Genomic DNA, 27,853 nt, shown 5'->3' with positions numbered 1-27,853 from the left:
ATCTTATGGAGGAGTATGTGACATACACATCACTCTGCTTCCTCCGTAGCGTTACGCTGGGCGCAGTGGAGTGACGTGTGTGTCACATGCTCCTCCATTAGACTCCATGATGTGGACGGCAGAACGGGGCAGCGGCAGTGATGCGGACCAGAGAACAGGGGAGTGGAGCGGAGCGCTCCACCAGGTATCGGATTTGGTATCGGGGACATTAGACAAGTCCCCAATACCATACAAATACCTGGTATCGGCCCCGGTACTAGTACTGGTATCGGGACATGCCTAGTAAAAAGCATTGAGTGCAATGAGGGAGACATTTCTGTGATTATATCACATTACATACATCACAAACAGATGCACAGAATGTTATATAAATTTATAGCCCCATGTGAAAGCCTGCATAGCTTCGCCCACCTTTCTCCCACATTCACTGACATTACACATCGTTTCCTAAATGGAAGTGAATGCCAGTTAAATGTGTTCCAGCTGTTTGAGCGTTTCTACATTTGTAGGGATAAATACATTTTATATAGTTTTTGAAACACATATCAAACACATTTCATAGAATAAAATGTGTTCTTTTGTACATTTGTAAGGTTAAATACAATTTACAGGAATAAAGAGCTGTTGCAGAGTGAAAGGCAAAAACGATAGCTGTATGTAATTATATGGATTTTAGTCTGACAGCTAAATTCTTTCCATGTGTTTATGGTAGATAAATATTTACATAGAAACTATTTTGCTAACATCTTTTCAGGTGATTTTTAGTCACAGAATGCACTGAATGGTGTGTATATGTTAGATGTAAGTATTTATACCTCCTAATATTGTGACTCATCAGCCATAAAATTTATAACACTGCCTAATCTTGTGTCCCCGCAGATATTAATACCACGGCCTAATATTATGACCCATCAGCCATAATATTAGTACCACTGCCTAATATTGTGTCTCTAGGTTGAATTCGACGGCCTCTTGTCTTTTTTCAACTTTACAAACTGTTAAAATGTTTCCCTTTGGAGCATTCTGTGTTATGTTTTCTTTCTTTGTAAACCATGATAGTCTCGAAGTTCACAACTTACAGTTACAGTTATTTTACACTGCTCTATAAGTGCTTTAGGTACTGTATACATGACAAAGATTCAGGAAAATATTACCTCCAATAATATACATTGCAACCAGGTATTGTTCCAAAGGTAAGGAAAAGAAATATATTCAAACCAAGCTGTATAAACAAAGCGTTTTCCAACAGGAACCCCCCTATTTCTCACATTAGACACTCCTAAAAGTAACATAGCTGTGTATGTAGGGGCTATATCAATGAATATAGATGCCTCTTTGTAAAGGGTCCTGAATTATTTTAGTATGGGATCTAACACAGATCATTTATAGTATCGTACATTGCATTACATTAATACCACTGCCTAATATCGTGTCTTTAGGTTAAACTCGATGGACTCTCGTTTTTTTTTTCAACATTACAAACTGTTACTATGTGTCCCTTTGGAGCATTCTGGGTTTTGTTTTATTTCTTTTGTAAACCATGATATTCTCAAAGTTCACAACTTACAGTTACAGTTATTTTACACCGCTCTATAAGTGCTTTAGGTACTGTATATATGACAAAGATTTAGGAAAATACACCACCAATAATATACATTGTAACCAGGTATTGTTCAAATGTAAGTAAAAGAAATATATCCAAAACAAGCTGTATAAACATAGTTTTCCAGCAGAAGCACATTTTTCTGTACAGAAACCACACATTCCACAGAGTAGTGAAACGGGGTACAGGCAAGTTTTTCTATTACACCCTTAAAAACTGTGCAAAAGCAGCGTATATAGCCATATCCCAGAACAGCTGTATAAACAAAGCGTTTTCCAACAGTCAACCCCCCCTATTTCTCACATTAGACACTCCTAAAAGTAACATAGTGGTGTATATAGTGGCTATATCAATGAATATAGACGCCTCTATGTAAAAGGTCTTGAATTATTTTAGTGTGGGATCTAACACAGATCATTTATAGTATCGTAAATTGCAAAACATTAATACCACATCTAACATTGTGTTTCATCAGCCACAACATTAATACCATCCTATAAGATTGTGTTTTATTATCCATAACATTAATACCACTCTCTAATATTGTGTTTCATGAGCCATAACATTAATACCACACCTAATATTGTGTTACATCAGACATAATAATAACACTGCCTAATATTGTGTCTCATGAGCTATAATATTAATACCATTGCCTAATATGTCCCATCAGCCATAATATTAATACAGCCCATTCTAATATTGCATTCCATGACCCATAAAATTAATATCACTGCCTAATATTGTGTCCCAGCAGCTATAATATTAATACCAAGGCCCAATATTATGTTCCATTAGCCGTAATATTAAAGGGGTATTCCAGGCAAAAACTTTTTTATATATATCAACTGGCTCCAGAAAGTTAAACAGATTTGTAAATTACTTCTATTAAAAAAAAATCTTAATCCTTTCAGTATTTATGAGCTTCTGAAGTTAAGGTTGTTCTTTTCTGTCTAAGTGCTCTCTGATGACACCTGTCTCAGGAAACGCCCAGTTTAGAAGAGGTTTGCTATGGGGATTTGCTTCTAAACTGGGCATTTCCCGAGACAGGTGTCATCAGAGAGCACTTAGACAGAAAAGAACAACCTTAACTTCAGAAGCTCATAAGTACTGAAAGGATTAGGATTTTTTTATAGAAGTAATTTACAAATCTGTTTAACTTTCTGGAGCCAGTTGATATATATAAAAAAGTTTTTGCCTGGAATACCCCTTTAATACCACTGCCTAATATTGTGTCTCTAGGTTGAACTCGACGGCCTCTTGTCTTTTTTCAACCTTACAAACTGTTACTATGTTTCTATTTGGTGCATTCTGGGTTTTGTGTTTTTTTTTGTAAACCGTGATATTCCCAAAGTTCACAACTTACAGTTACAGTTATTTTACACTGCTCTATAAGTGCTTTAGGTGTTGTATACATGACAAAGATTCAGGAAAATATTACCCACAATACTATACATTACAACTAGGTATTGTTCCAAATGTAAGGAAAAAATCTTATGTAAGGTAAAAATATATCCAATCATACAAATATTACTAACATATAAACTAAAAGAGAATACTATATTGATGATTTTATATAATTATAATACATAAATAATTCCATTTATTATTATCAGTGACAGTAAGAATAATAACAGGACATGTATGAACACATAGTAAATACTAGAGTAGATGTATTTTAGGCTTCTGAGTCAAAGTATTTACATGAACAGGTCCCATTCATTTATAATATATACATCTTAATTTTATACAATAAAAGGGTTGCTAGAGAACGCAAGCAAGTAACATAGACAAAATAAATCTGAGGCCTGGATCTCATCTCTAAGAACTATACAAGCTCACATTCTATAATGAAGTCACTACCAATGTAATTGCCTGGCAGTGCTGAAAATCATGACATATTCTTAGGCTCCCGGTAACATGTAATGGTCTGATGAACTGTAAGGTTACACACGTTCAATGTAGCTGTCTATGTCAGGAGGGGGCAATTCAAACATACAATGCCTGAGAGCGTATGTTTTAGCGGTAGACCAAGTGAGCTACACTGCTACTGTTTGTCATTTTACTGCTGTAGTTTTTAGACTCCAATAGTAGAGTTTAATTTATAAAATAAACATCACACAAATTTGCAGGGGATTTACAAATGAGTTTATTATTTTGAGTATTTTTATGTTTTGTTTGATAAATTTGTAAATTACAGTCCTAATTCCACTCCTAATTTTGACTAAAATAATGACCAAAATTCCAAGATGCCATTTGAAGTTTGTCCCTAACTAGCTGATAGGAAAACAATACGAGAAAAAAAAGGAATAAATTAATTGAAAAATGAACACAACATTCCATTAGATCTTTAAGGCCTTATGGTATATTCAGACATGTAGATATAATCTGATAATCCATCAATACAGCTGAATAGTTTGTTTATACACTATGTGCATGGGTTTAACCACCACAGAGACAAAGTCTTCCAACACATTTCAAATTTGCGATGTTTGGACATACCCAAAGGTAAATACTTTCAAAGTGCACAATTAATAGTTACATTTATTATGCACCCACTCCATAAGTGTTTCAGGTTCTATATACATAACAAAGATTCATGAAAATATTGTGCTAACCAAGTAATATCCAGGGCAAATTGGGCACTGTGCCTATTGTAAGTAAAAGAAATGAGAACATATAACCTTAAAGAAAATACTATAATAAAAAATTATAATAATCATGATGTTATATATTTATAGCACATGATAAATAATGGCATTAACCCCTTAAGGACTCAGCCCATTTTGGCCTTAAGGACTCAGACAATTTAATTTTTACGTTTTCATTTTTTCCTCCTCGCCTTCTAAAAATCATAACTCTTTTATATTTCCATCCACAGACTAGTATGAGGGCTTGTTTTTTGCGCGACCAGTTGTCCTTTGTAATGACATCACTCATTATATCATAAAATGTATGGCGCAACCAAAAAACACTATTTTTGTGGGGAAATTAAAACGAAAAACGCAATTTTGCTAATTTTGGAAGGTTTTGTTTTCACGCCGTACAATTTCTGGTAAAAATGACATGTGTTCTTTATTCTGAGGGTCAATACGATTAAAATGATACCCATTATTATATACTTTTATATTATTGTTGCGCTTAAAAAAAATCACAAACTTTTTAACCAAATTAGTACGTTTATAATCCCTTTATTTTGATGACCCATAACTTTTTTATTTTTCCGTATAAGCGGCGGTATGGGGGCTAATTTTTTGCGCCATGATCTGTACTTTTTTTTGATACCACATTTGCATATAAAAAACTTTTAATACATTTTTTAAAATTTTTTTTTTAATAAAATGTATTAAAAAAGTAGGAATTTTGGACTTTTTTAATTTTTTTTCGTTCACGCCGTTCACCGTACGGGATCATTAACATTTTATTTTAATAGTTCGGACATTTACGCATGCGGCGATACCAAATATGTCTATAAAAACTATTTTTTACGCTTTTTGGGGGTAAAATAGGAAAAAACGGACGTTTTACTTTTTTATTGGGGGAGGGGATTTTTCACTTTTTTTTTACTTTTACTTTTACATTTTTTTACATTTTTTTTTTACACTTGAATAGTCCCCATAGGGGACTATTCATAGCAATACCATGATTGCTAATACTGATCTGTTCTATGTATAGGACATAGAACAGATCAGTATTATCGGTCATCTCCTGCTCTGGTCTGCTCGATCACAGACCAGAGCAGGAGACGCCGGGAGCCGCACGGAGGAAGGTGAGGGGACCTCCGTGCGGCGTTATGAATGATCGGATCCCCGCAGCAGCGCTGCGGGCGATCCGATCGTTCATTTTAATCGCGAACTGCCGCAGATGCCGGGATCTGTATTGATCCCGGCACCTGAGGGGTTAATGGCGGACGCCCGCGAGATCGCGGGCGTCGGCCATTGCCGGCGGGTCCCTGGCTGCGATCAGCAGCCGGGATCAGCCGCGCATGACACGGGCATCGCTCCGATGCCCGCGGTTATGCTTAGGACGTAAATGTACGTCCTGGTGCGTTAAGTACCACCTCACCAGGACGTACATTTACGTCCTGCGTCCTTAAGGGGTTAAAGGGGTATTCCAGGAAAAAACTTTTTTTTTATATATATATATCAACTGGTTCCAGAAAGTTAAACAGATTTGTAAATTACTTCTATTAAAAAATCTTAATCCTTTCAGTACTTATGAGCTTCTGAAGTTAAGGTTGTTCTTTTCTGTCTAAGTAATCTCTGATGACACGTGTCTTGGGAACCACCCAGTTTAGAAGCAAATCCCCATAGCAAACCTCTTCTAGAGACAGAAAAGAACAACCTAAACTTCAGAAGCTCATAAGTACTGAAAGGATTAAGATTTTTTAATAGAAGTAATTTACAAATTGGTTTAACTTTCTGGAGCCAGTTGATATATAAAAAAAAAGTTTTTTCCTGGATAACCCCTTTAATCATTATTAGTGACAGTAATAGGACATGTATGAACACATAGTAAGTACTAGAGTAAAAGTATTTCAGGTGTTGCCAATCATTGTCACATGAACGAACATCACAGGACCCACCATACACCTCCAGAGACGTGAAGCAATTTCCTTCTGGTCATTTACACTGTAGCACTGAATTGGTATTGTCACAAAGGTGGGCCTTATACTTACTGCACATTCACTAAGAAACAGGCTGCATTCTCTAGAGGTGCGGAGACACGTGACTGTAAGCTAGTGACTTCTCCCTACACATAGGTAGCAGTCCTCACCTCTGTAGCAATGTGTAGGGCCACACCATGAAGAAATTGCAGGCAGTGTAAAGGTTTACAATAGTGGCTCTATAGAATTCCATTGCTGAAATAACCAACACAAATCTGTTTCTCATCCCATGGAAAATGTATAACTTTCCCTTTTTTATTAATATTTAATATGTATTTATTTATTCAGCTTTTCTATTTGTTGTTGAATGATTTGTAAACACAACCAACTATTCAAGGTTAAATAGAAAACTTTAAAATAACAATCAGGTCACATTTAGTTGTGGGCGCTTTAAAAACAACCCCAAGTGGTAACAGTCAGACGATTATTTAGTCAGACATTTCTAGTAAGAGTAACAGATGACTTGCACAACACAGAGCTACAAGAAAAGATGGAGAGGTATTTTACGCCGCACTTTTCCGTTTGTTTACTGCTGTTGGAGAAGTATGTATATATGAAGTCTTAGTATTTGTTTTGTGTGGCTGGATAGATATTTTGTACATTGTAGGATTTTTTTGTGTGGCTGAGAGTTATTTTGTGCTGCACTGTAATATTTGGTGCAGATGGAGTTGTATATTGTGCTGCACTGTAATATTTGGTGTTGCTGGAGTGGTATTTTGTGCTGTATTATCGTGTTTATATAGCACTTAGGGGGATATATTTTGTACTGCGCTGTGGTATTTGGTGTGGGGGGGTATTATGTGTGTTACTTGGTGCTATTTAGTTGGCATTGATGGGTATAACATAGGTGGGCGCTATAGCGTTTATTTAGTGTTGTGTGGTATTATTTGTTGTTTGTTCATGTGAGGGCGAAACAGAGAAGTCCTGCTATATAGTAAATTACAGTGTTTTGGTACAATATTTCACCATTTAGGTTGTACTTTTAGTTTTGCACATAATCTTCCCTGCCTTGAGTGTTCTAAAAGATGAGCTTGTGATGGATCCCTAGAGACCCAAGGAGCAATGTGGAGGAGCAAATCTGAAACACATACTGTGGGGCAAAAAAGTATTTAGTCAGCCACCAATTGTGCAAGTTCTCCCACTTGAAAAAGATGAGAGAGGCCTGTAATTTTCATCATAGGTATACCTCAACTATGAGAGACATAATGAGAAAAAGAATCCATAAAATCACATTGTCTGATTTTTAAATAATTTATTTGCAAATTATGATGGAAAATAAATATTTGGTCACCTACAAACAAGCAAGATTTCTGGCTCTCACAGACCTGTAAATTCTTCTTTAAGGGTACGTTCACACGTGTGGATTTACATTGTATTTTACGCTGCAAATCTGCTGGTGAAGGCCCGCTCTCTGCTGGCTTTACATGTGCCTGCTCATAGCGGCAATACGCCGCTACCAGCAGACACACTGCAGCGATGTGCGAGTCGCAGTATACTCGCACATCGCGGGAGCTCTCTGCCTAGCTCAGAGCAGGGAGAGCGGCTGCGATGTGCAAGTAAGCCGCGCACATCACTGCACTGTGTCTGCTCGTAGCGGCGTATTGCCGCTACCAGCAGGCACATATAAAGTCAGCATACAGCGGAGCCTTCACCAGCGGATCCGCAGCTAAATACGCTGCGAAAATCTGCGCGTGTGAAGGTACCCTATGAGTCTCCTTTGTCCTCCACTCGTTACCTGTAATAATGGCCCCTGTTTGAACTTGTTATGAGTATAAAAGACACCTGTCCACAACCTCAAACAGTCACACTCCAAACTCCACTATGGCCAAGACCAAAGAGCTTTCGAAGGACAACGGAAACAATATTGTAGACCTGGCTCCCTGCACCAGGCTGGGAAGAATGAATCTGCAATAGGCAAGCAGCTTGGTGTGAAGAAATCAACTGTGGGAGCAATTATTAGAAAATGGAAGACATACAAGACCACTGATAATCTCCCTTAATCTGGGGCTCCGTGCAAGATCTCACCCCGTAGTGTAAAAATGATCACAAGAACGGTGAGCAAAAATTCCAGAACCACATGGGGGACCTAGTGAATGACCTGCAGAGAGCTGGGACCAAAGTCACAAAGGCTACCATCAGAAACACACTAGGCTGCCAGGGGCTCACATTATGCAGTGCCAGACATGTCCCCCTGCTTAAGCCAGTACACGCTCGGGCCCGCCTGAAGTTTGCTTGAGAGCATTTGCTGAGAATGCTGAGTTGCATCCCGTGAAGCATGGGGGTGGACACATCATGCTTTTTTTCTGCTAAGGGACCAGGACAACTGATCGGTGTAAAGGAAAGAATGAATGGGGCCAAGTATCATGAGATTTTGAGGGAAAACCTTCCATCAGCAAGGGCATTGAAGATGAAACGTGGCTGGGTCTTTCAGCATGACAATGATCCCAAACACACCACCCAGGCAACGAAGGAGTGGCTTTATAAGAAGCATTTCAAGTTCCTGGAGTGGTCTAGCCAATCTCAAGATCTGAACCCCATAGAAAACCTTTGGAGGGAGTTGAAAGTCGGTGTGGCCCAGCGACAGCCCCAAAACATCACTGCTCTAGAGGAGATCTGCATGGAGGAATGGGCCAAAATACCAGCAACAGTGTGTGTGAAAACCTTGTGAAGACTTACAGAAAACGTTTGACCTCTGTCATTGCCAACAAGGGGTATACAACAAAGTATTGAGATTAACTTTTTTTATTGACCAAATACTTTTTTTCCACCATAATTTGCAAATAAATTCTTTAAAAATCAAACAATGTGATTTTATGGATTTTTCTTCTCATTATGTCTCTCATAGTGGAGGTATACCTGTGATGAAAATTACAGGCCTCTCTCATCTTCTTAAAGTGGGAGAACTTGCACAATTTATGGCTGACTAAATACTTTTTTGCCCCACTGTATACTGGTTTTCTACCAAGTTAGAGTTTTGGAGAGGTCCTGAGACCAATCCATAGAGTCTTTAACCCCTTAAAGACGCAGCCAATTTTCACTGTAGGACCCGGCCATTTTTTCCACATCTGACCACTGTCACTTTAAACATTAATAACTCTGGGATGCTTTTACCTTTCATTCTGATTCCGAGATTGTTTTTTTCGTTACATATTCTACTTTATGTTAGTGGTAAAATTTTGTCAATACTTGCATCATTTCTTGGTGAAAAATTCCAAAATTTGATGAAAAAATTTAAAATTTTGCATTTTTTTTAAACTTTGAAGCTCTCTGCTTATAAGCAGAGGGCTACAGTTTAGAGACCACTGTATAGCGGTCTCAAACTGTAGCCCTCCAGATGTTGCAAGGCAACTCACCGGCTTCCATAGGATCCAGGGAACCAGCTGCACGACATCATCGCCCGCCGATCACAGTCGCCCGCAGCCTCCGCAGATCGGTAAGTGACCTTCGGCGCCAGTACCTGTTGGTTTCTGCGTCCTGCCCCGCCTATTGTAGGTGGGCAGAACGTGGAAACGGAAAGTAAACCCCCCCCCCCCGCCCCCGATCTGCTATTGGTTGTCACGTCTATACGACCAATAGCAGGGATAGGAGGGGTGGCACCCCTGGCACCTCACTCCTATCCCTTCAGGGGGATCGTCGGTGTCTTGGACAACCGCAATCCCCCTTATATTCCGGGTCACCCTAAACCCGTAATGACCCGGAATCGCAGAAATCGCAAGTGTGAATTCACTTGCAATTTGACGCGATTGCCGACATGGGGGGTCTGATGACCCCCCTGGGCGTTTGCACAGATGCCTGCTGAATGATTTCAGCAGGCATCCCGGTCCGGTCGTTCATGTGAGAATGATTGGCAATACCTGAAATACTTTTAGTCTAGTATTTACCGTATTTTTCACCCTATAGGACGCACCGGCGTATAAGACGCACCCAATTTATAGGTGCAAAATCGAAAAAAATAAAGATTTTGAACCCAATAGTGGTCTTCAAACTGCGGACCCCCAGATGTTGCAAAACTACAACTCCCAGCATGCATGCTGGGAGTTGTAGTTTTGCAACATCTGGAGGTCCGCAGATTGAAGACCACTGCATAGGAGGTAATACTCACGTGTCCCCGCCGCTCCGGACCCGTCACCGCTGCCCTGGATGTCGCTCCATCGCTGTCGCCGCGTCCCCATCGCTCCGGAACGTCTCTGCTGCCGGCGGGTATCCTCGCTCTCCGTCGCCGCCATCACGTCGTTACGCACGCCGACGCATGTATGCGACGACGTGATGACGAGGAAAGAGAGCGCCGGCATACAGGGGATCCCTGAACGGAGAAGACACCGAGGAGGCAGGTAAGGTCCCTCCCGGTGTCCTGTAAGCACTAACCCGGCTATTCAGTCAGGCTGTTCGGGACCGCCGCGGTGAAATCGCGGCGGTCCCGAACAGCCCGACTGAACAGCTGGGTTAGTGTCACTTTCCCTTCAGACGCGGCGGTCAGCTTTGATCGCCGCGTCTGAAGGGTTAATACAGGGCATCACCGCGATCGGTGATGTCCTGTATTAGCCGCGGGTCCCGGCCGTTGATGGCCGCAGGGACCGCCGCGATAGGTGTGTATTCGCCGTATAAGACGCACCGACTTTTTACCCCCAGTTTTGGGGAAGAAAACGTGCTTCTTATACGGCGAAAAATACGGTACTTTGTGTTCATACATGTCCTATTAATATTAATGTCACTGACAATGATTGATGCCATTATTTATCATATGCTATAAATATATAACATCATTATTATTATTATTATTTTTATTATAGTATTTTCTTTAAGTTTATATGTTACTATATCTTCTACGATTGGACACATTTCTTTTACTTACAATAGGCGCAGTGCCCATTTGCCCTGGATATTACTTGGCACAATATTTTCATGAATCTTTGTCATGTATATAGAACCTGAAACACTTTTGGAGTGGGTGCATAATAAATGTAACTATAAACGGCACTTTGAAAGTATTTACCTTTGGGTTTGTCCAAACATCGCATATTTGAAATGTGTTGCAGGACTTTGTCTCTGTGATGGTTAAATCCATGTACATATTGTATAAACAAACTTCAGCTGTATTGAGGGATTATCAGATTATATCTACGTGGGAATATACCATAAGGCCTCAAAGATCTAATGGAACGTTGTGTGTGCATTTTTCAATTAATGTTTTCCTTTTTCTTCTCATATTTTCCTATCAGCTAGTTAGGGACAAACTTCAAATGGCACCTAGGAATATTTTTGGAAATGTGGTCATTATTTTAGACAAAATTAGGAGTGGAATTAGCCTGACTGTAATTTACAAATAAACCAAACAAAACAGAAAAATACTCAAAATAATAAACTCATTTGTAAATCCCTTCAAATTTGTGTGATGCTTATTTTAAAAAATTAAACTCTCGTTTAACTTTTGGAGTTTAAAACTACAGCAGTAAAATGACAAACAGTAGCAGTGTAGCTCACTTGGTCTACCGCTAAAACATACGCTCTCAGGCATTGTATGACTGAATTGCCCCCTCCTGACATAGACAGCTACATTGAACGTGTGTAACCTTACAGTTCATCAGAACATTACATGTTACCGGGAGCCTAAGAATATGCCATGATTTTCAGCACTGCCAGGCAATTACATTGGTAGTGACTTCATTATAGAATGTGAGCTTGTATAATTCTTAGAGATGAGATCCAGGCCTCAGATTTAGTTTGTCTGTTACTTACTTGCGTTCTCTAGCAACCCTTTTATTGCATAAAATTAAGATTTATATTAAATGAATGGGACCTGATCATGTAAATACTTCATCATCAATACTACATCATCAATATAGTATTTTCTTTTAGTTTATATGTTTGTAATATTTGTATGATTGGATATATTTTTTTCCTTACATTTGGAACAATACCTAGTTGCAATGTATATTATTGGGGGTAAAATAACTGTAACTGTAAAATAGAGTAGTGTAAAATAACTGTAACTGTAAGTTGTGAACTTTGAGAATATCATGGTTTACAAAGAAAGAAAATAAAACCCCAGAATGCTCCAATAGGAAACATAGTAACAGTTTGTAAGGTTGAAAAAAGACAAGAGGCCATCAAGTTTAACCTAGAGACACAATATTAGGCAATGGTATTAATATTATGGCTGATGGGACATAATATTAGGCCGTGGTATTAATATTATAGCTGTGAGGACACAATATTAGGCAGTGTTATTAATTTTATGGCTGATGGGTCACAATATTAGTAGATATAAATACTTACATCTAACACATTCAGTGTATCCTGTGATAAAAAATCACCTGAAAAGACGTTAGCAGAATATGTAATCTCGAAGGTAAACAGGCACAGCCAGCACCGCCGTTATATATATATCCAATACTCAAACTCAGCTGGGGTATCGGACCCAGGTGTATAACTCTGGCAATGGCAAAGTGGCGCTACAAGCCCAGAAATCCAGAGAAATCAGTATAACTTTACACAAAGAAAGAAAAGTGGCGGAGCAATCACTGTTTCAATTGCAGGCAGACCGATCAGATACGATAATCCACGAACCTCACCGGTCCTAGCACAGACCTCACCGGGCCCGACGTCTGAGCTCCCCCCGGATCCATCTGCCGCCTCCCTGCTAGGACCGGTGAGCTCCGTGGATTATCATATTGGAACGGTGAGCGCTCTGCCACTTTTCTTTCTTTGTGTGAAGTTATGTTTGCAGAATAGTTTCTATGTAAATATTTATCTACCATAAACACATGGAAAGAATTTAGCTGTTAGACTAGAATCCATATTATTACATACAGCTATCATTTCTGCCTTTCACTCTGCTACAGCTCTTTATTCCTGTAAATTGTATTTAACCTTACAAATGTACAAAAGAAAACATTTTATTCTATGAAATGTGTTTGATATATGTTTCATAAACTATATAAAAGGTATTTATCCCTCTAACAGCTGGAATGCATTTAACTGACATTCACTTCCATTTAGGAAACTACGTGTAACATCAGTGAATGTGGGAGAAAGGGGGGTGAAGCTATGCAAGCTTTCACATGGGGCTATAGATTTATATAACATTCTGTGCATCTGTTTCTATATAATGTGATATAATCACTGCCTCTCTGTGACCTAAAGACATTTCTCCCGCATTGCATCCCCTCCTTTTTACTATGAAATGTATACCATGACATATTGCTGTTATACTATGAGCCCCGTTCTGTAATTAAAGGGGTACTCCGGTGAAAACCTTTTTTCTTTTAAATCAACCGGTGCCAGAAAGTTAAACAGATTTGTAAATTATCTTCTATTAAAAAATCTCAATCCTTCCTGTACTTATGAGCTACTGAATACTACAGAGGAAATTCTTTTCTTTTTGGAATTCTCTCTGATGACATCACGAGCACAGTGCTCTTTGCTGACATCATTATAAGAACTCTTTATTTATTGTTTTCCTTAGTGGGATTTGAACCCAAGGCCCCAGCACTGCAAGGCAGCAGTGCTAACCACTGAGCCACCATGCTGCCCTTAGCATACATCTGCTATGCACGGTTGCTAAAATGGACAGAGATGTCAGCAGAGAGCACTGTGCTCGTGATGTCATCAGTGTTCCAAGAAGAAAGGAATTTCCTCTGTAGCATTCAGCAGCTAATAAGTACTGGAAGGATTAAGATTTTTTAATAGAAGTAATTTACAAATATGTTTAACTTTCTGGCACCAGTTGATTTAAAAGAAAAAAGGTTTTCACCGGAGTACCCCTTTAACAACAGCTGGAATGTATTTAACTGACAGTCAAGAGACTGCTCAGCATGTGGGAATTTTTTGTGAGAGGTACTATTTTGATATATGTTTTAATAACTATATCAAATGTAGAAACTATTCTTGGAAAAGTGTTTGAATATATGATTACTTCTATTAATAAAGCTTTATAAAATGATACATTACTGGATGTTTTTAACTATAAGACATTCTGCTACGCAGACTTGTCGGGACATGTTTACATATTACTCAGGTTGGGGGGGGGGCACACTATAAACATTCACATCCACTTAGGAGACTACATGAGTGAATGTGAGAGAAAGGGCATGAAGCTATGCAGTTAAGGGTGCATTCTGCTATGCAGACTTGTGTGGACACGTTTACATATTACTCGGGGGGCCCCCACACTATAAACATTCACATCCATTTAGAAGACTAGGTGAATTCATTTGTGAGAAAGGGGGGCGAAGCTATGCAGGGAAGGGGGCATGGCCTAGTGATGGGTAGGGGCGTGGCCTAGTGAGGCTCTGTTATAAAAGGGGTGTGGCACCTGTCACTTTATTTCCGGTGGGCGGTTTGACGAAAGGTATCCCCCCCTCACTACTGTTGTTAGATAGATGTGAGATAGATAGATAGAAAAATTGATAGATATGAGATAGATAGATATGAGATATATAGCTATGAGAGATAGATAGGATAGATAGATAGATAGATGTGTTCAGATCATGTTTATGCCATACACTGGAGGTATACTTTGGGAGTGTTTTCTGACATATACTTCCAATGAATACATCCTTCATAAGCCAATGTATAGCCTATGGTGGGGGCTTTCTTATACACTTAAAAAGAAGTATGCAGATCCTGACAGAGACCAAAAGGACACTGTTTTTCCCTTGATTGGGTCAATGGGGGCGTATGGTTACATTCGGCTTACACCGGGAAGCTTTCAGGGTACATGCCAAATATGCTCACCCAAATGAGGATTGAAAATAGCCCAATACATAGACATAATACTGTTAAATAAAAGTCAAATAGATGAATGAATAATAGATAGATAGATAGATATGAGATAGATAGAGAGATAGATAGATAGACAGACACAGACATAGCCACAAATGAGTCTTAAAAGACCAGACGCACTGTCAGTTCACTGAGGGATTAAGTTACATGCTGCCTATAAAAGTCTATGGTGAATGGGGGGAAGAGGAGTTAGTTGCAGAGTGAGACAGAAGCACAGGGACACATTGAAAGGCTAAAGTAGCTTGTTGTGAGTGTTATATATGTCATCCCAAGGCTGATTTCACAGCTTACACTGCTCAGTATAACTCAATAATATATATATATATATATATATATATATATATATATATATATACACAATATAATCCATGCACCATGCTGCTGCTACCTCTGAGGGTGCACTATAGAGATATAAGGATCTCCTCTTCTCTGTGTGTGTGCAGTGTATGGCAGACGTCATAGAGGCTAGGCTCAACACACAAGCTCAGGGACAACTAAATATTAGACGGAGCCTACAGAGAGGAAAACTGATAAAAATGCCATATACAAGTTATAAAGGCCGTAAATAGTGCTACTCTTCATATACGCATTCCTGAAAGTGAGGTGACGTTTTAAGAGAATGTGCTACGACTGTAAACACTCTTTTATCTATTATTGCTTCATGTTCATGCTCTATTATTATGTGTCCATTTTTGAAGGAGGGGCACTTAGCAGAAAGCTTCACCCTCTTCACTGAATATTGCCTCCTGCTGCTAAAGAAACTTAGGGAAAACTTCCCTGTGATGAACGCAGTGGTTATCAGCCGTCTGGAGTACATGTTACGGTAAGACACCTTATCACATCATCAGCAAAGAATTATCCGTTTAGCCCAGCGTTTCCCAACCGGGGTGCTTGCGTTTACCAACCGAGCATGTTGGAAGTTGTAGTTTTGCAACAGCTGGAGGAACCCTGGTTGGGAAATACTGGTTTAGCCTTTACTCACTATTGGGGGTTATGTTTTTGGCACAGGTGCCTCAACCATATCCAGAACATGCAAGCCTTTAAGATGGTGTGCCCCTTCCGCAATGAATTACATCTGGAAATTGCAACTGTGTTAAAGGTATACTTCTGTCTCAGTAAAACTACCAAGCTGCCATGGCCGAATACCAATTTTTATGTAAATGCACAGTGGTACAATGGGTCGTATGGCCCCTTTCTGGTTTGAGCACATACAACCACTTGATTCCTCAATTTGGATCAGGCTTTTTTGCACCTCTCTTTCAATAGTTATGTTTGTTTCTGGAATAGCTGGGTGACAACTAACATGGCAGCTATTGTTTGGCGCATACGGCAGCCTGATCTGGTGGGAGCCGTGCCGTACCCCATTGTTCTCCATCGTACCCCATTGGACACAGTCAGCTAGTGACTCCACTCGGGTAATTTTCCGCCATTACGCATTTTGAAAACCTCGATCTGTTGCTCTAGTTTTACACCAAAAAATGTGCACCAAAAAGTGGCCCATTTTTCAGCCCGGTTAAGTTCTGCCTTTTTTCCAAAGCCGCAGCTGCTTTCTGGGGAGCCAGGCATTTTATATTTCCAAACTGGCTGCAGCATTAGGCTGTAAAAAATGCCAATTTTCCCACACAGCGTTTTTAAAGTGAAAATACGCTGTGTCCAGATGTTGTCCAGCTGCAAGTCAATAGTAAACTGCAAAATGCCAGATTCACTTGCCATTTTTCAGTTTTCGCGTTTTTTTAATCCTTTTTTTTTCAGCAATTTTGGGTTCAGAGGCTGGTTTTACTAAATGCCCAACAAAACCTAGTTTGGTGTTTTTTGCACATAAATCGTGGTGTTTTTCCCTTATAGAAGTCTATGGAAGAGCAAAAACGCCAAGAAAAACACCATGTTGGTTTTAACTTTGGCGTTTTTGCCGGCGGTTTTTATTCTGTTTTGGACTTAGCGATCAAAAAAACTGATGGAGATACACTTTTTATTAACATTTCATAGGGTACCATTAAAAAAAAAATAATAAAAAAGGTACAGTAGTGATGGAAAAAATTGTATTTAACGAAATGTATCTTTTTTTATTATGAAATTTTTATAAATTTTTAACAGAGATCAATTTATGTGTGCGGGCAGGGACCTAAAAATGTAGCCGACAATAATAAAAATGCAGTGTGTGTGTGTTTTTCACTTAAATTTTTTTTTCTTTAGGTAGTACTACTACTCCCAGTACTACTACTCCACTGTTCCATGATGGGAGTAGTAGTACCTGTACTAACTGACAGATAGCCCTGGGTCCATTGTGATCATTCTGTGTGATGTATAGATGCGGCGGCCGCTCTTCTATGGTCCCCTGGACTGACATATATATACACCTATTCAAATTTTCCACAGAGAGCTGTGATTGGCTGGAACCATCTGGCCAATCACAGCTTTCTGTGGGAAATATGAATAGGTGTATATATACGTCAGGGCATCACTCATTCATATTTCCCTCAGAGCTGTGATTGGCTGCAACCATCCGGCCAATCACCCACTCTGGGCAGAAAATATGAATGAGTGATGTTCTATTCACATCACTGGCCGGAATATAGATGTGAGCGCTGTATAGAGCCGCTCCGCATCTCTGCTATATTATGGACAATCGCATCGAGTGTCAGGAATAACACCCGGGGCGATCTGTCTATTAGTAAAGGAACTACTACTCCCATCATGGTACAGTCTGATCCATGCTGGGAGTAGCAGTACTACCTAAAAATGTAAAAAATAGAAGAAAAAAAAAGTTAAACACACACACTATTAAAAAATTAATTAAAATTTTGTTATATAAAAAAAAATTTGTTAAATAAATTTTTTGCCATCCCTACTGCATCCATTTTTTTTTTTTTTTTTGGTACCCAACAAATTTGGAAAAAAACACATAGGGGGCCAAAAAAAGACAAATTCCACACAAAGGTAAAAACGCCAGACAAAACGCCAAAACGCAGGGAAAAACAGTGGCAGTTTTTCTGGCATTTTTAAGCCTAAAAAAACGAAGTGCAAAAACCGCAGTGGAATTCTAGCCTTATTCAGACAAAAAAAAATTATTAAAATGTCCCGAAAAAAAAAAAGAAGGTTTTAGCACGATCAGGACTAGATCATGGAAAGAAATATCTCCACACTCTAAGGCGCAGCCTCACCGAAAGCAAACCCAGAAGTTCTCGGAAAAAGGTGAACTACATGTACATGGAGCCTTCTATGCTAGAGCTAGAAAAACATGCGAAAAAGCAAAAGCGATAAACAAGACATGGGAGACAAACAAAACACCTAGCTCAGTGGTCTCCAAACTGTGACCCTTCAGATGTTGCAAAACTACAACTCCCAGCATGCCCGGACAACCAATGGTTGTCCGGGCATGCTGGGAGTTGTAGTTTTGCAATATCTAGAGGTCCACAGTTTGGTGACCACTGGCCTTGAGCATTCAACGTTTGGAACGTAGGCCACTGACCAAAAATGTACTGAAAACACCACACACAAAAAGGCAAACATCAGAAAAATGCAATTTTTTTCCCCAAAAAATGCTATGTGTGACACCAGTGGACATATTGACTGTCACCCAGCTTTTCCCAGTAATAAATATAAATGAAAAATGTATAGAATTAACAAATAATAATGATTGAATTATAATACAAGTCAGTGGGAAAGATTTATCCAAACTGATGTAAAGCTGAAGTGAATCAGTTGCCCATAGAAACCAATCAGATTGCTGCTTTCATTTTCAGTCTCTGATTGGTTGCTATGGGCAACTCCTGCCCTTTTCCTTTGCACCAGTTTTTGATAACACTGTTTGCCATGTAAACCTGCACACTTGTTTTCTGTATATATATATATATATATATATATATATATATGTGTGTGTATATGTATGTATGTGTATATATATATATATATATACACAGTATATAATCCTACTCAGTTTGCGGCCAGGCGCGGTGGCATTTTCGAGGTGCTTCTCCCTAAGTGATGTAATATAAACCTGTAAAGTGGAAAGATGATTTATTTACGACTCAGTGGCGGCGAAGGCGAAGTCACACGTAGCTGAGTAATGTGAGGTCCCGGTTTTTTATCAAATAACCATTTATTGAAATGCGGCGTCTCCGCAGAGAGAGATTGAGGCTAAGAGGAATCATTTTACCCAGTAATTTACTTCAATTTCTTTTTCAGAAAGGAACATTGGAGTGGTACGAAAAGACATATATGCCTTGTAAGCCAGAAGAGAAGGTGCGCCATTCCATTCTCAGGGACTCGCATGTTTATTTATCATGCCATGATTTAATAAGTTATTACCGGCTGTGAAGGGAAAAAATAAAATAATAGGAAATAAAATCTAGATGTACCATAAAAGGGACGTAGTTATAGTGCTCTTTAAAATGTGGACCTCCAGATGCTGCTAAACATTCTGAAAGTTATAGTTTTGCAACATCTGGAGGTCCACATGTGGTTGACCACTGCTATAGTCAGTAAAGGAAGAATTCACACCCAGGCCCTGGTCTCATAGGGGTTCACCAGTACTATAAGTGGCTTCTATGGGGGGCCCTATCACAGATTTTGCCTACTTATTCAGCTTAATACCTCAATTTCATCTTCTGCCTTATAATCTCAAAAAACTAACTAGCAATTTGGATCACATTCCACTTTTACAATTCAGGAGTAGAATGTCAGAATTGCAGTAAAGACTGACACACTGACAATGAATATGCCATTTATGTTACCCATAGGCCATGTTCACACGGCGCAATTTACGTACGGAATCTGGACGGATTAATTCCACTCGGAAATTCAGTGGCAGCAGAATCCTATTGCTTTCAATGGGATTCTGCGGCACCGTGCACGCGGCGGAATTTCCGCAGCTGAAAAATGGGCTGTGGAAGTCCCGATTCCGGTCTCCGCAAAAAGATTTGACATGTCAATTCTTTCTGCGGAATCCACTCGAAAATACATTGCCGTCTATGGAGACAGTGCACTTCCGAGTGGTCCTAGCACTGGTATTTTCTGCCAGCACTTGCTCTTTGCAGAAGGTCTGGCTGTAAAATTTGCGCCGTGTGAACATAGGAATAGCTGTCATTCACTGTCTTAAAGGGGTACTCCAGTGGAAAACATGTATTTTTTTTTTTTAATCAACTGGTGCCAGAAAGTTAAACAGATTTGTAAATTACGTCTATTTAAAAATCTTAACCCCTCCAGTACTTATCAGCTGCTGTATGCTCCACAGGAAGTTCTTTTCTTGTTGAATTTCTTTTCTGTCTGACCACAGTGCTCTTTGCTGACACTTCTGTCCATTTTAGGAACTGTCCTGAGCAGGAGCAAATCCCCATAGCAAACCTATCCTGCTCTTGACAGTTCTTAAAATGGACAGAGGTGTCAGCAGAGAGCACTGTGGTCAGACAGTAATTCAAAAAGAAAAGAACTTCCTGTGGAGTATACAGCAGGTGATAAGTACTGGAAGGATTAAGATTTTTAAATGGAAGTTATTTATAAATTTGTTTAGCTTTCTGACACCAGTTCATAAAAAAAATAGTTTTCCACTGGAGTAACCCTTTAAACATTCCCTTCATACACAAGAACCTTCGGCTCGGCCGAGAATTCAAGTGTTCTCAGTGGAGAGAGAAGGGGTAAACAGACTCGTCTTATATCTCCAAAATACAACATGACCAGTCTATCTTTATCTCGTCTGACATCATCTGTAAAGAGAGATTTGGGTAGCCTTCATACACATTAGACAATCAGCCGCTCCTGCTGCTATTGGCGACTTTTCAGGTGACTTTCTCAGGTGTATAGGGGCCTATAGAGTCTTTTGAAAGGCTAGAAAGGTTGCTGTAATGTCTGTCAGCGGTTTTCACCCAACGTCTTGCACATGTAGTGTGGTGAGCAGGGTGAGTCAATGATGTAGCAGGGTCTGGTAGTATTAACCCTTGATTTGTCGTGACGCCAGGGTGAGGTTGTTTTGTATAGAGGCCCTGCCGACAACCGGTCCACAAACAGCAGGATAATAAATGGAATGTCCACAGCAAAATTTATGAGATAACTGGAACTTTTACAGAACTTCTTATGCAAACAGTCTTTATGAACATACAGTCTCTCCTGAGGTAACCGGGATGCAGGTTCCTCACAGGCTTTGCTGGACTAATAGACTTTAGCTTTAAGCAGGCCACTGTGCTACTAAGTGTATGAGTTGAGTTGAATAGTAGTCACAAGGATTTAGTAAACAGAGATTTATAACTCACGGTTTTAGTGGCTGCTGGTTCTTTAGGCTTTGGCCTAATGGAGATGAATTGAGATATGCTGATTGTGCTTGCTTGAGTGTCAGGAACAAGAGAGAGAATTTAGTGACTACAGCCCCTTATATACTAGGGGGGCTGGATGAATCCCATTGGATGTAAAGCCTGTAAGTCCTGAACCCAGAGAGCTCTGGGTACATCACATGACCCAGGAAGGTCCTAAATATCTATACAACCATTATAATATATCACGTGACCTAGGTAGGTCCTATACATTTGTACACTATACAGAAATACATTTATATGAGGCGACCAAGGGGCAAACCCTGCAGGTGAGCCCTGTGGAACTGAGGGACTCTAACTTAGGGGACTTTAGACGAGGACAGGACAATTTCCTGTACTAGGGTATCACAGTAGGACAAGGGGAATAAAGTCCTTTGTTGATTTACCTGTGACTGGGGATTTGTTCCAGTATACAATTAAATCTTTACAAAAGACCACCTCTTAGAGAACATTGGCTCCACCCTATTATACATACTGCCCATTTTCTTTGAGAAGACCACTCTTTATCCAGACTAGATTTAGCGCCTTCACATAATATACATACTGACCATTTTCTTGGAGAAGACCATCCTCAACCCAATTTAGCTCCACCATATATCATACATGCCCAATATCCAGCCATTTTCTTTGAGCAGACTGCAGTCCTAGACAACTTTTCAATGCAATTTTAGTAGGTCATCTGAAAGTAGGTTTCATTGTATATATCTGTGTTCTAGAATTACGTGGAACAACTGCGGTGTCTGGTGAAGCTGTCGGATGCGGTTCATGAAGACGTAGAGAAAAGTCAGAATATCTACAACAAGCTCTTTGTCAAGTGAGTTCAGTTAAATGACACAAAAAGGTGTCTTAGGGGATTCAGCTTGTGCAAGCCTATTGGCTGTGTACGTCTGATGTATACCAAACTTGTACTCATACTACACACATTCCCATGCTGGATGGCGCTTTATGTAAAGATATTTAAAAGTAAGTCCGGCTGCTCTTTTTTGCACCTAAAGTTTTTTTTTTTTTTTTTAGCAGCAAAGTCAGAACTGAGATTTCATTCTCAGCCAGATACCAACCAAGCATGAACAGCCGGATGTTACCAGGGTGGGCAAGGACCATTGCTATTGGCCCTCCCCAGCCTAAATAAAGCCAGCCTGTTAATAGGCCCATGAACACCATTTTTTACTTTCTAGGCCTGTTAGCACTGGCTTTTCCTGGTACCCCTGTAGCGGTGGGTACCAGGGTTTTTAGGGATAACGCTAAGCCCCGGCTCAGAAATGGACTCTATCTATAAGACAGCTTCCACTACTAAGATTGTAAAGTCTTTTTATTTTTTAAACACAACACAAAATAAAAATATATTTTTATTACAAGAAACATGCCCTCTGGGGAGAGTGCTCATAAAGAGTATATTTTTTTATGTGCCTTTTTTAACAAAAAGGCATACTAAAAATGCAAAGTATGAAGAAAGCCTGACCCACCACCCTCATTCCAGCTCTGTGATCTTGATATGTAGTCCCGCCTTTAGTGACATCATCACTAGAGGCTGTGCTACACAGGAAGAGGCTGGAGCATTAACGGAGGTAAGTGGACGTCTTATCTCTGTATACAGCCATCTATACAGATGGCTGTGTACTGTATACCCCCTAAGCAGTTAACTAGCACTTCTCAGAAGCCTGAGCTATACCCACGGCTGTATAGCTGCTGGCACAGCTCATCTATCTAAGAACAGGGAAAGTATACAGTGATGTGTAATACAGGAATTTAGGTGCACTACTGTGGTAGATGTATACAATGACATTGGCTAACCCTCAACACTGATATTAAAATTGAGACATTAGCCAGTATATCCTTATATGAGGGACATACCTGAGCCCGCACACCAACGCCAAGGTTTCTCAAGTGGCACGGGACCTAACACTAACCTACCTGTGCGTGATAAGCAAAACCAGGGGCCAGTGGGCAATTACGGCAGCATTAGGCCGACTATACAGTGATGTGCTATGCACAGCTGTATACTTCAATGTTTCCCAACCAGGGTGCCTCCAGCTGTTGCAAAACTACAACTCCCAGCATGCCCGGACAGCTGTCCGGGCATGCTGGGAGTTGTAGTTTTGCAACAGCTGGAGGCACCCTGGTTGGAAAACACTGGTATACTGTACAGCCGTCAGAAGTAAGTAATGATGCATACTCTCTTCTTAAAGGGGTACTCCATCCCTTAGACATCTTATCTCCTATGCAAAGGATAGGGGATAAGATGTCTGATAATGGGGTCCCGCCGCTGGCGTCACGATACTGCGGCCCCGTAGTTGTGACCCGGCAGACTCCGAGGCTGCAGTGCTGCATGCAGTTCCCAGAGGTGGGTGCTGCATGCGAGAAAGCGGGGGTCCCCAGCGGCGGGACCCACGCGATCAGACATGTCTTAAGGCCGGAGTACCCCTTTAACCCTTCCTAACCTTTTACGGGAGAAAAAATCCTGAGAGAGAAACGTAGTAAGAGAGAGAGACTTCTATGGAAAAGAAACTGTGACATTTCTTGGCAAAAACTGTATAAGACTTGTATAAAAAAAAAATGTATAAGACATTTTGGTCCAACCTTCTTCCCTTGTCTCTTAGTGTAAGTCAGTGGTAAATTTACAGTATTTTCACTACATGTGCATTGCCAGAAGAGGATGGATTATTTTGCCGGTCCATTTTACTATTAGATTGGCAGCAAACACTGGTAGGGCCCTTGTTAATCAAGTTGAGTAGAGGAGGCAGCTGTGCCCTAGACATAATTTATTATAAATATATATGCTCTGGTATATTTCTCATCTTCATACATTCCATTTTATACCGGTGCTCCAACTTACAGCATCATTTTTTTCCTTCTTAGTATCGTGAAGGTGGATTTCTTTAGTATCACCTACCGGCAGCTAGAGAAACTGGTAAGATGTGATATTTGTGCTCCTGATACCATGAGGACAAGCAGAGTAATGTGAAATACAGATGATGAAGGTCACCATCATTGATGTAGAATTATAATGTGATTTATTCTGGTCTCCTGGTCCTTATAGGTGGCTAATGAAGTCAGCGCTACAATGGAGAACCTAACAGGATCGGAACATGAAGAGCCGCATGTTACCCATGCTATTGGGGAGACCTTGTTTGAGCTCTACATCACCCTCAATGAACTGCGGCGCTTCAGCGATTACTTGCCGTTAAAGTATGTTCATTTTTATAATCTCTTGGTCTTGACAAAAACTTTATTTTACACAATACAGTCTTGTCATACGGTTATGATTAGAGGATCAGGGTTTTAATGTAGAGGACAGGTCCATTGTACTGCTAGAGGCCTAGTTAAAGGGTACCTATCTTTGATCATGAATTATCAATTTCAAATGCTGGTCTCCCAAAATGGTCAAAATCTGCCATTTTGGCTGACTTATACGTGTAATTTATCTGTGTAGTGTTATTATCCTGCCTTAAAGGGTACCTTTCATCAAAAAATTGTTTTGATATATTATAGATTAATGTATGCAGAATAACTTTCCAATTACATGTTATGAAAAAATATGCATTTTTCTATTTAATTTTCCACTTTGAAAAATTGACCACTAGAGGTCTCCCTACCAGTCCTGGCCGCAAGCCCTTTTTATAGATTTCAGACTCATGCTGGAGTCCTAAATCTCAAACTGCAGCCGGGACACAGACAAGCTCAGCTGGCAGCTCTGAATCTTCTCCTCTCAGTTTACAACTGCATGTGCAGAGAGAATAAAGATCGGAGCTCAGACAATAAGAGGGCATGCAGTAAGGCAGAGTCAGGAGTATGCTCTGCTGTGCCATGAACACACAGTGCTGGCTCCTGCCTGTCTGATTGACAGGCAGGGAGCAGTGCTGAGCTTGTCTGTGTCCCAGCTGCAGTCTGAGATTTAGGACTCCAGCATGAGTCTGAAATCTATAAAAAGTGCTTGCGGCCAGGACTGGTAGAGACCTCTAGTGGTCATTTTTTCAAAGTTGAAAATTAAATAGAAAAAGCATATTTCTTAATAACATGCAACTTGAAAGTTATTCTGCATACATTAATCTATAATATATCAAAAGTTTTTTGGATGAAAGGTACCCTTTAAGGCAGGATAATAACACTACACAGATAAATTACACGTATAAGTCAGCCAAAATGGCAGATTTTGACCATTTTGGGAGACCAGCATTTGAAATTGATAATTCATGATGGACAATGGCAGACTGCTGGATGGCAAAACTGTCATCTATCAGGGCAGATATTTTATATACATGTATGACTTTATTTTTTTAAATACTGGACTTAAAAAAGCTCAAGCGGAACCGCTGATCCACCCCCACTAACCAGTAAGCAGGTAAAACAGGTCGGCTTGGGTCTCCAGGTATCAATATGAATCCTCATTGGTGCTAGGAACAGAATATGTAAACAGTAGCAGCACAATAGACTCCAGCACTCACCGATAGGATCGTAGTACTCAGATCCTACATGAGAACTGTGATCCTAGCGGTGAGTGCAGGAGTCTATTGCGCTGCTACTGGTTTTTTTTTTAAGGCTTTGTGTCTCCCCTTTCACACCCTGGTCTTGAGCCAAGAAGCCGTACTCCATTTGATACCAAAGACTGTATTAGTCAATTTGTGTCCCTTAAAGGAGTAGTCAAGTCCTGAAAAACGTATACCCTATCCTAAGGATAGGAGATAAGTTTCAGATCGCAGGGGGTCCGACCGCTGGGGCCCCCCGCGATCTCCTGTACAGGGCCCTGGCAGCCTGCGGGAAGGGGGCGTGTTGACCACCGCACAAAGCGACGCCCGACACACCCTCTCAATACAGCACTATGGCAGAGCCAGAGATTGCCGAAGGCAGCGCCACCCCCCCTCCATGTATCCCTATGGGAGAGCTGGAGATACACGAATGCTGTATCTCCAGCTTTTCCATAGAGAAATATGGAGGGGGGGTGTTGGCCGCTGCTTTGTGCGGGGGGGGGCAACACCCCACCCCCCCCCCTTCCTGGGGACTTCCGGGTGCCATGCTGGAGATCGCGGGAAGCGGTCGGACCCCCTGCGATCTGAAACTTATCCCCTATCCTTAGGATAGGGGATACGTTTTTCAGGACTAGACTACTCCTTTAATTCCTATTCATTTCAGTTGCCGTAAACAAACTATTCAACAAAATGTTCATATACAACCAGCAATCTGCCTTTTCCCTTAGTAAATATTAGTTCAGCTCATGTTATCTGCTGATAACCACCACTTCTTTCTTTCTACAGAGACAATAAAGCCCTGGCATTGACAGGATTCCATGAACTGTTTAAAGTGTCTATTCACACTTGGCTGCAAACTGTACATGAAAAGACCTGTGAGCGGATACAGCGAGCAGTAGAAGTAGATAAGGTATCATGTACATAAGAAAACTATGGAACTTACTGAAGTGATCGAGCACCAAGCTGGTCCACTATACTGTTCAGAGGCGTAGCTTGTAGCTTTTGGGCCCCAATGCAAAATCTGCAACTGGGCCCCATATGCCAATTATAATACTGGTCTCTTATGGGGCAGATGTGCTTTGGGGCCTCCTTAGGCACCAGGGCCCAATGCGACTGCTACCTCTATAGCTACACCCCTGGGTACTGTTACTTCACTGTCATGGGCTCTAACAGGCAGCGTCTAATTTCCTTCTTTATATTGTTTGTACGTATTGTGGTTGTTTTCCGTCAATTTTTAGTATAAACCTGGCAACTTTTCAATTGCAAAGTTCAGATTTTTGATGGTACTGAACAACTTTTTCTATATATGTCAGTAATACAGGGGTCCCTCAAGTTACAATATGAATTGGTTCCTGGACGACCATTGTATGTTCAAACCATTATATGTTGAGACCAGAACTCTATGGAAACCTGGTAATTGCTTCTGAAGCCACCAAAATGTCATCCAAAAATAGGAAAAAGTGAGGATTAAAGATAAATAAGTATATAACTAATAGAGATAAAGCAAATCCTTACATATAAAAGTAAGAAATATCTGCTGGGAGCTGTAATCACTGTCTATTTCAGTGTTTCCCAACCAGGGTGCCTCCAGCTGTTGCAAAACTACAACTCCCAGCATGCCCGGACAGCCTTTGGCTGTCCGGGCATGCTGGGAGTTGTAGTTTTGCAACAGCTGGAGGCAACCTCTTTGGGAAACACTGGTCTATGTAGAGGACAGGAGCTTCTTCAGGGTCCTGTACAGTACACAGTGTCCTAAAAAATGGAAAATGGAGCCGCCCTCACCTGATACCCAAAGGAGAAGCTAATCCTGGTACAGGTAAAGAGTACAGAACATGTAGTACCTCCCTGTACTGTAGGGGGCGCTACCAGACACCAGTCAGTGCATACACTTCAGTAATACAGGGGTTTTACCAGTGAATGCCCATTCTGATTGGTCGGTTCTTCCGGCCATTGACACGTTTCGCAGATTCCATAGCATTGTATGTTGAGTCTGGTTTAAAGTTACAATGGTCCAGAAAAGACCATTGTATGGTGA

At 40.4% G+C, this 27,853-nt stretch overlaps 1 protein-coding gene across 3 annotated transcripts in view; it reads left to right on the top strand.

The window, feature by feature from the left end:
* BAIAP3 (BAI1 associated protein 3) overlaps positions 1 to 27,853 on the top strand; it is a 353,458-nt gene that overhangs the window by 281,399 nt on the left and 44,206 nt on the right. For all 3 annotated transcript variants that reach the window (XM_056536555.1, XM_056536554.1, XM_056536557.1), the window contains 7 exons: positions 15,752 to 15,876; positions 16,062 to 16,152; positions 19,239 to 19,295; positions 22,072 to 22,169; positions 24,212 to 24,263; positions 24,393 to 24,541; positions 26,605 to 26,728. In XM_056536555.1, coding sequence (XP_056392530.1) covers positions 15,752 to 15,876; positions 16,062 to 16,152; positions 19,239 to 19,295; positions 22,072 to 22,169; positions 24,212 to 24,263; positions 24,393 to 24,541; positions 26,605 to 26,728 — 696 coding nt within the window. The remainder of the gene's footprint in view (positions 1 to 15,751; positions 15,877 to 16,061; positions 16,153 to 19,238; positions 19,296 to 22,071; positions 22,170 to 24,211; positions 24,264 to 24,392; positions 24,542 to 26,604; positions 26,729 to 27,853) is intronic.

This window comes from Hyla sarda, chromosome 8 (assembly GCF_029499605.1).
Source record: "Hyla sarda isolate aHylSar1 chromosome 8, aHylSar1.hap1, whole genome shotgun sequence".
Taxonomy (NCBI): domain Eukaryota; kingdom Metazoa; phylum Chordata; class Amphibia; order Anura; family Hylidae; genus Hyla; species Hyla sarda.
Note: the sequence above shows the minus strand (reverse complement) of the source record. Positions and strands in the feature narration are given on the sequence as shown.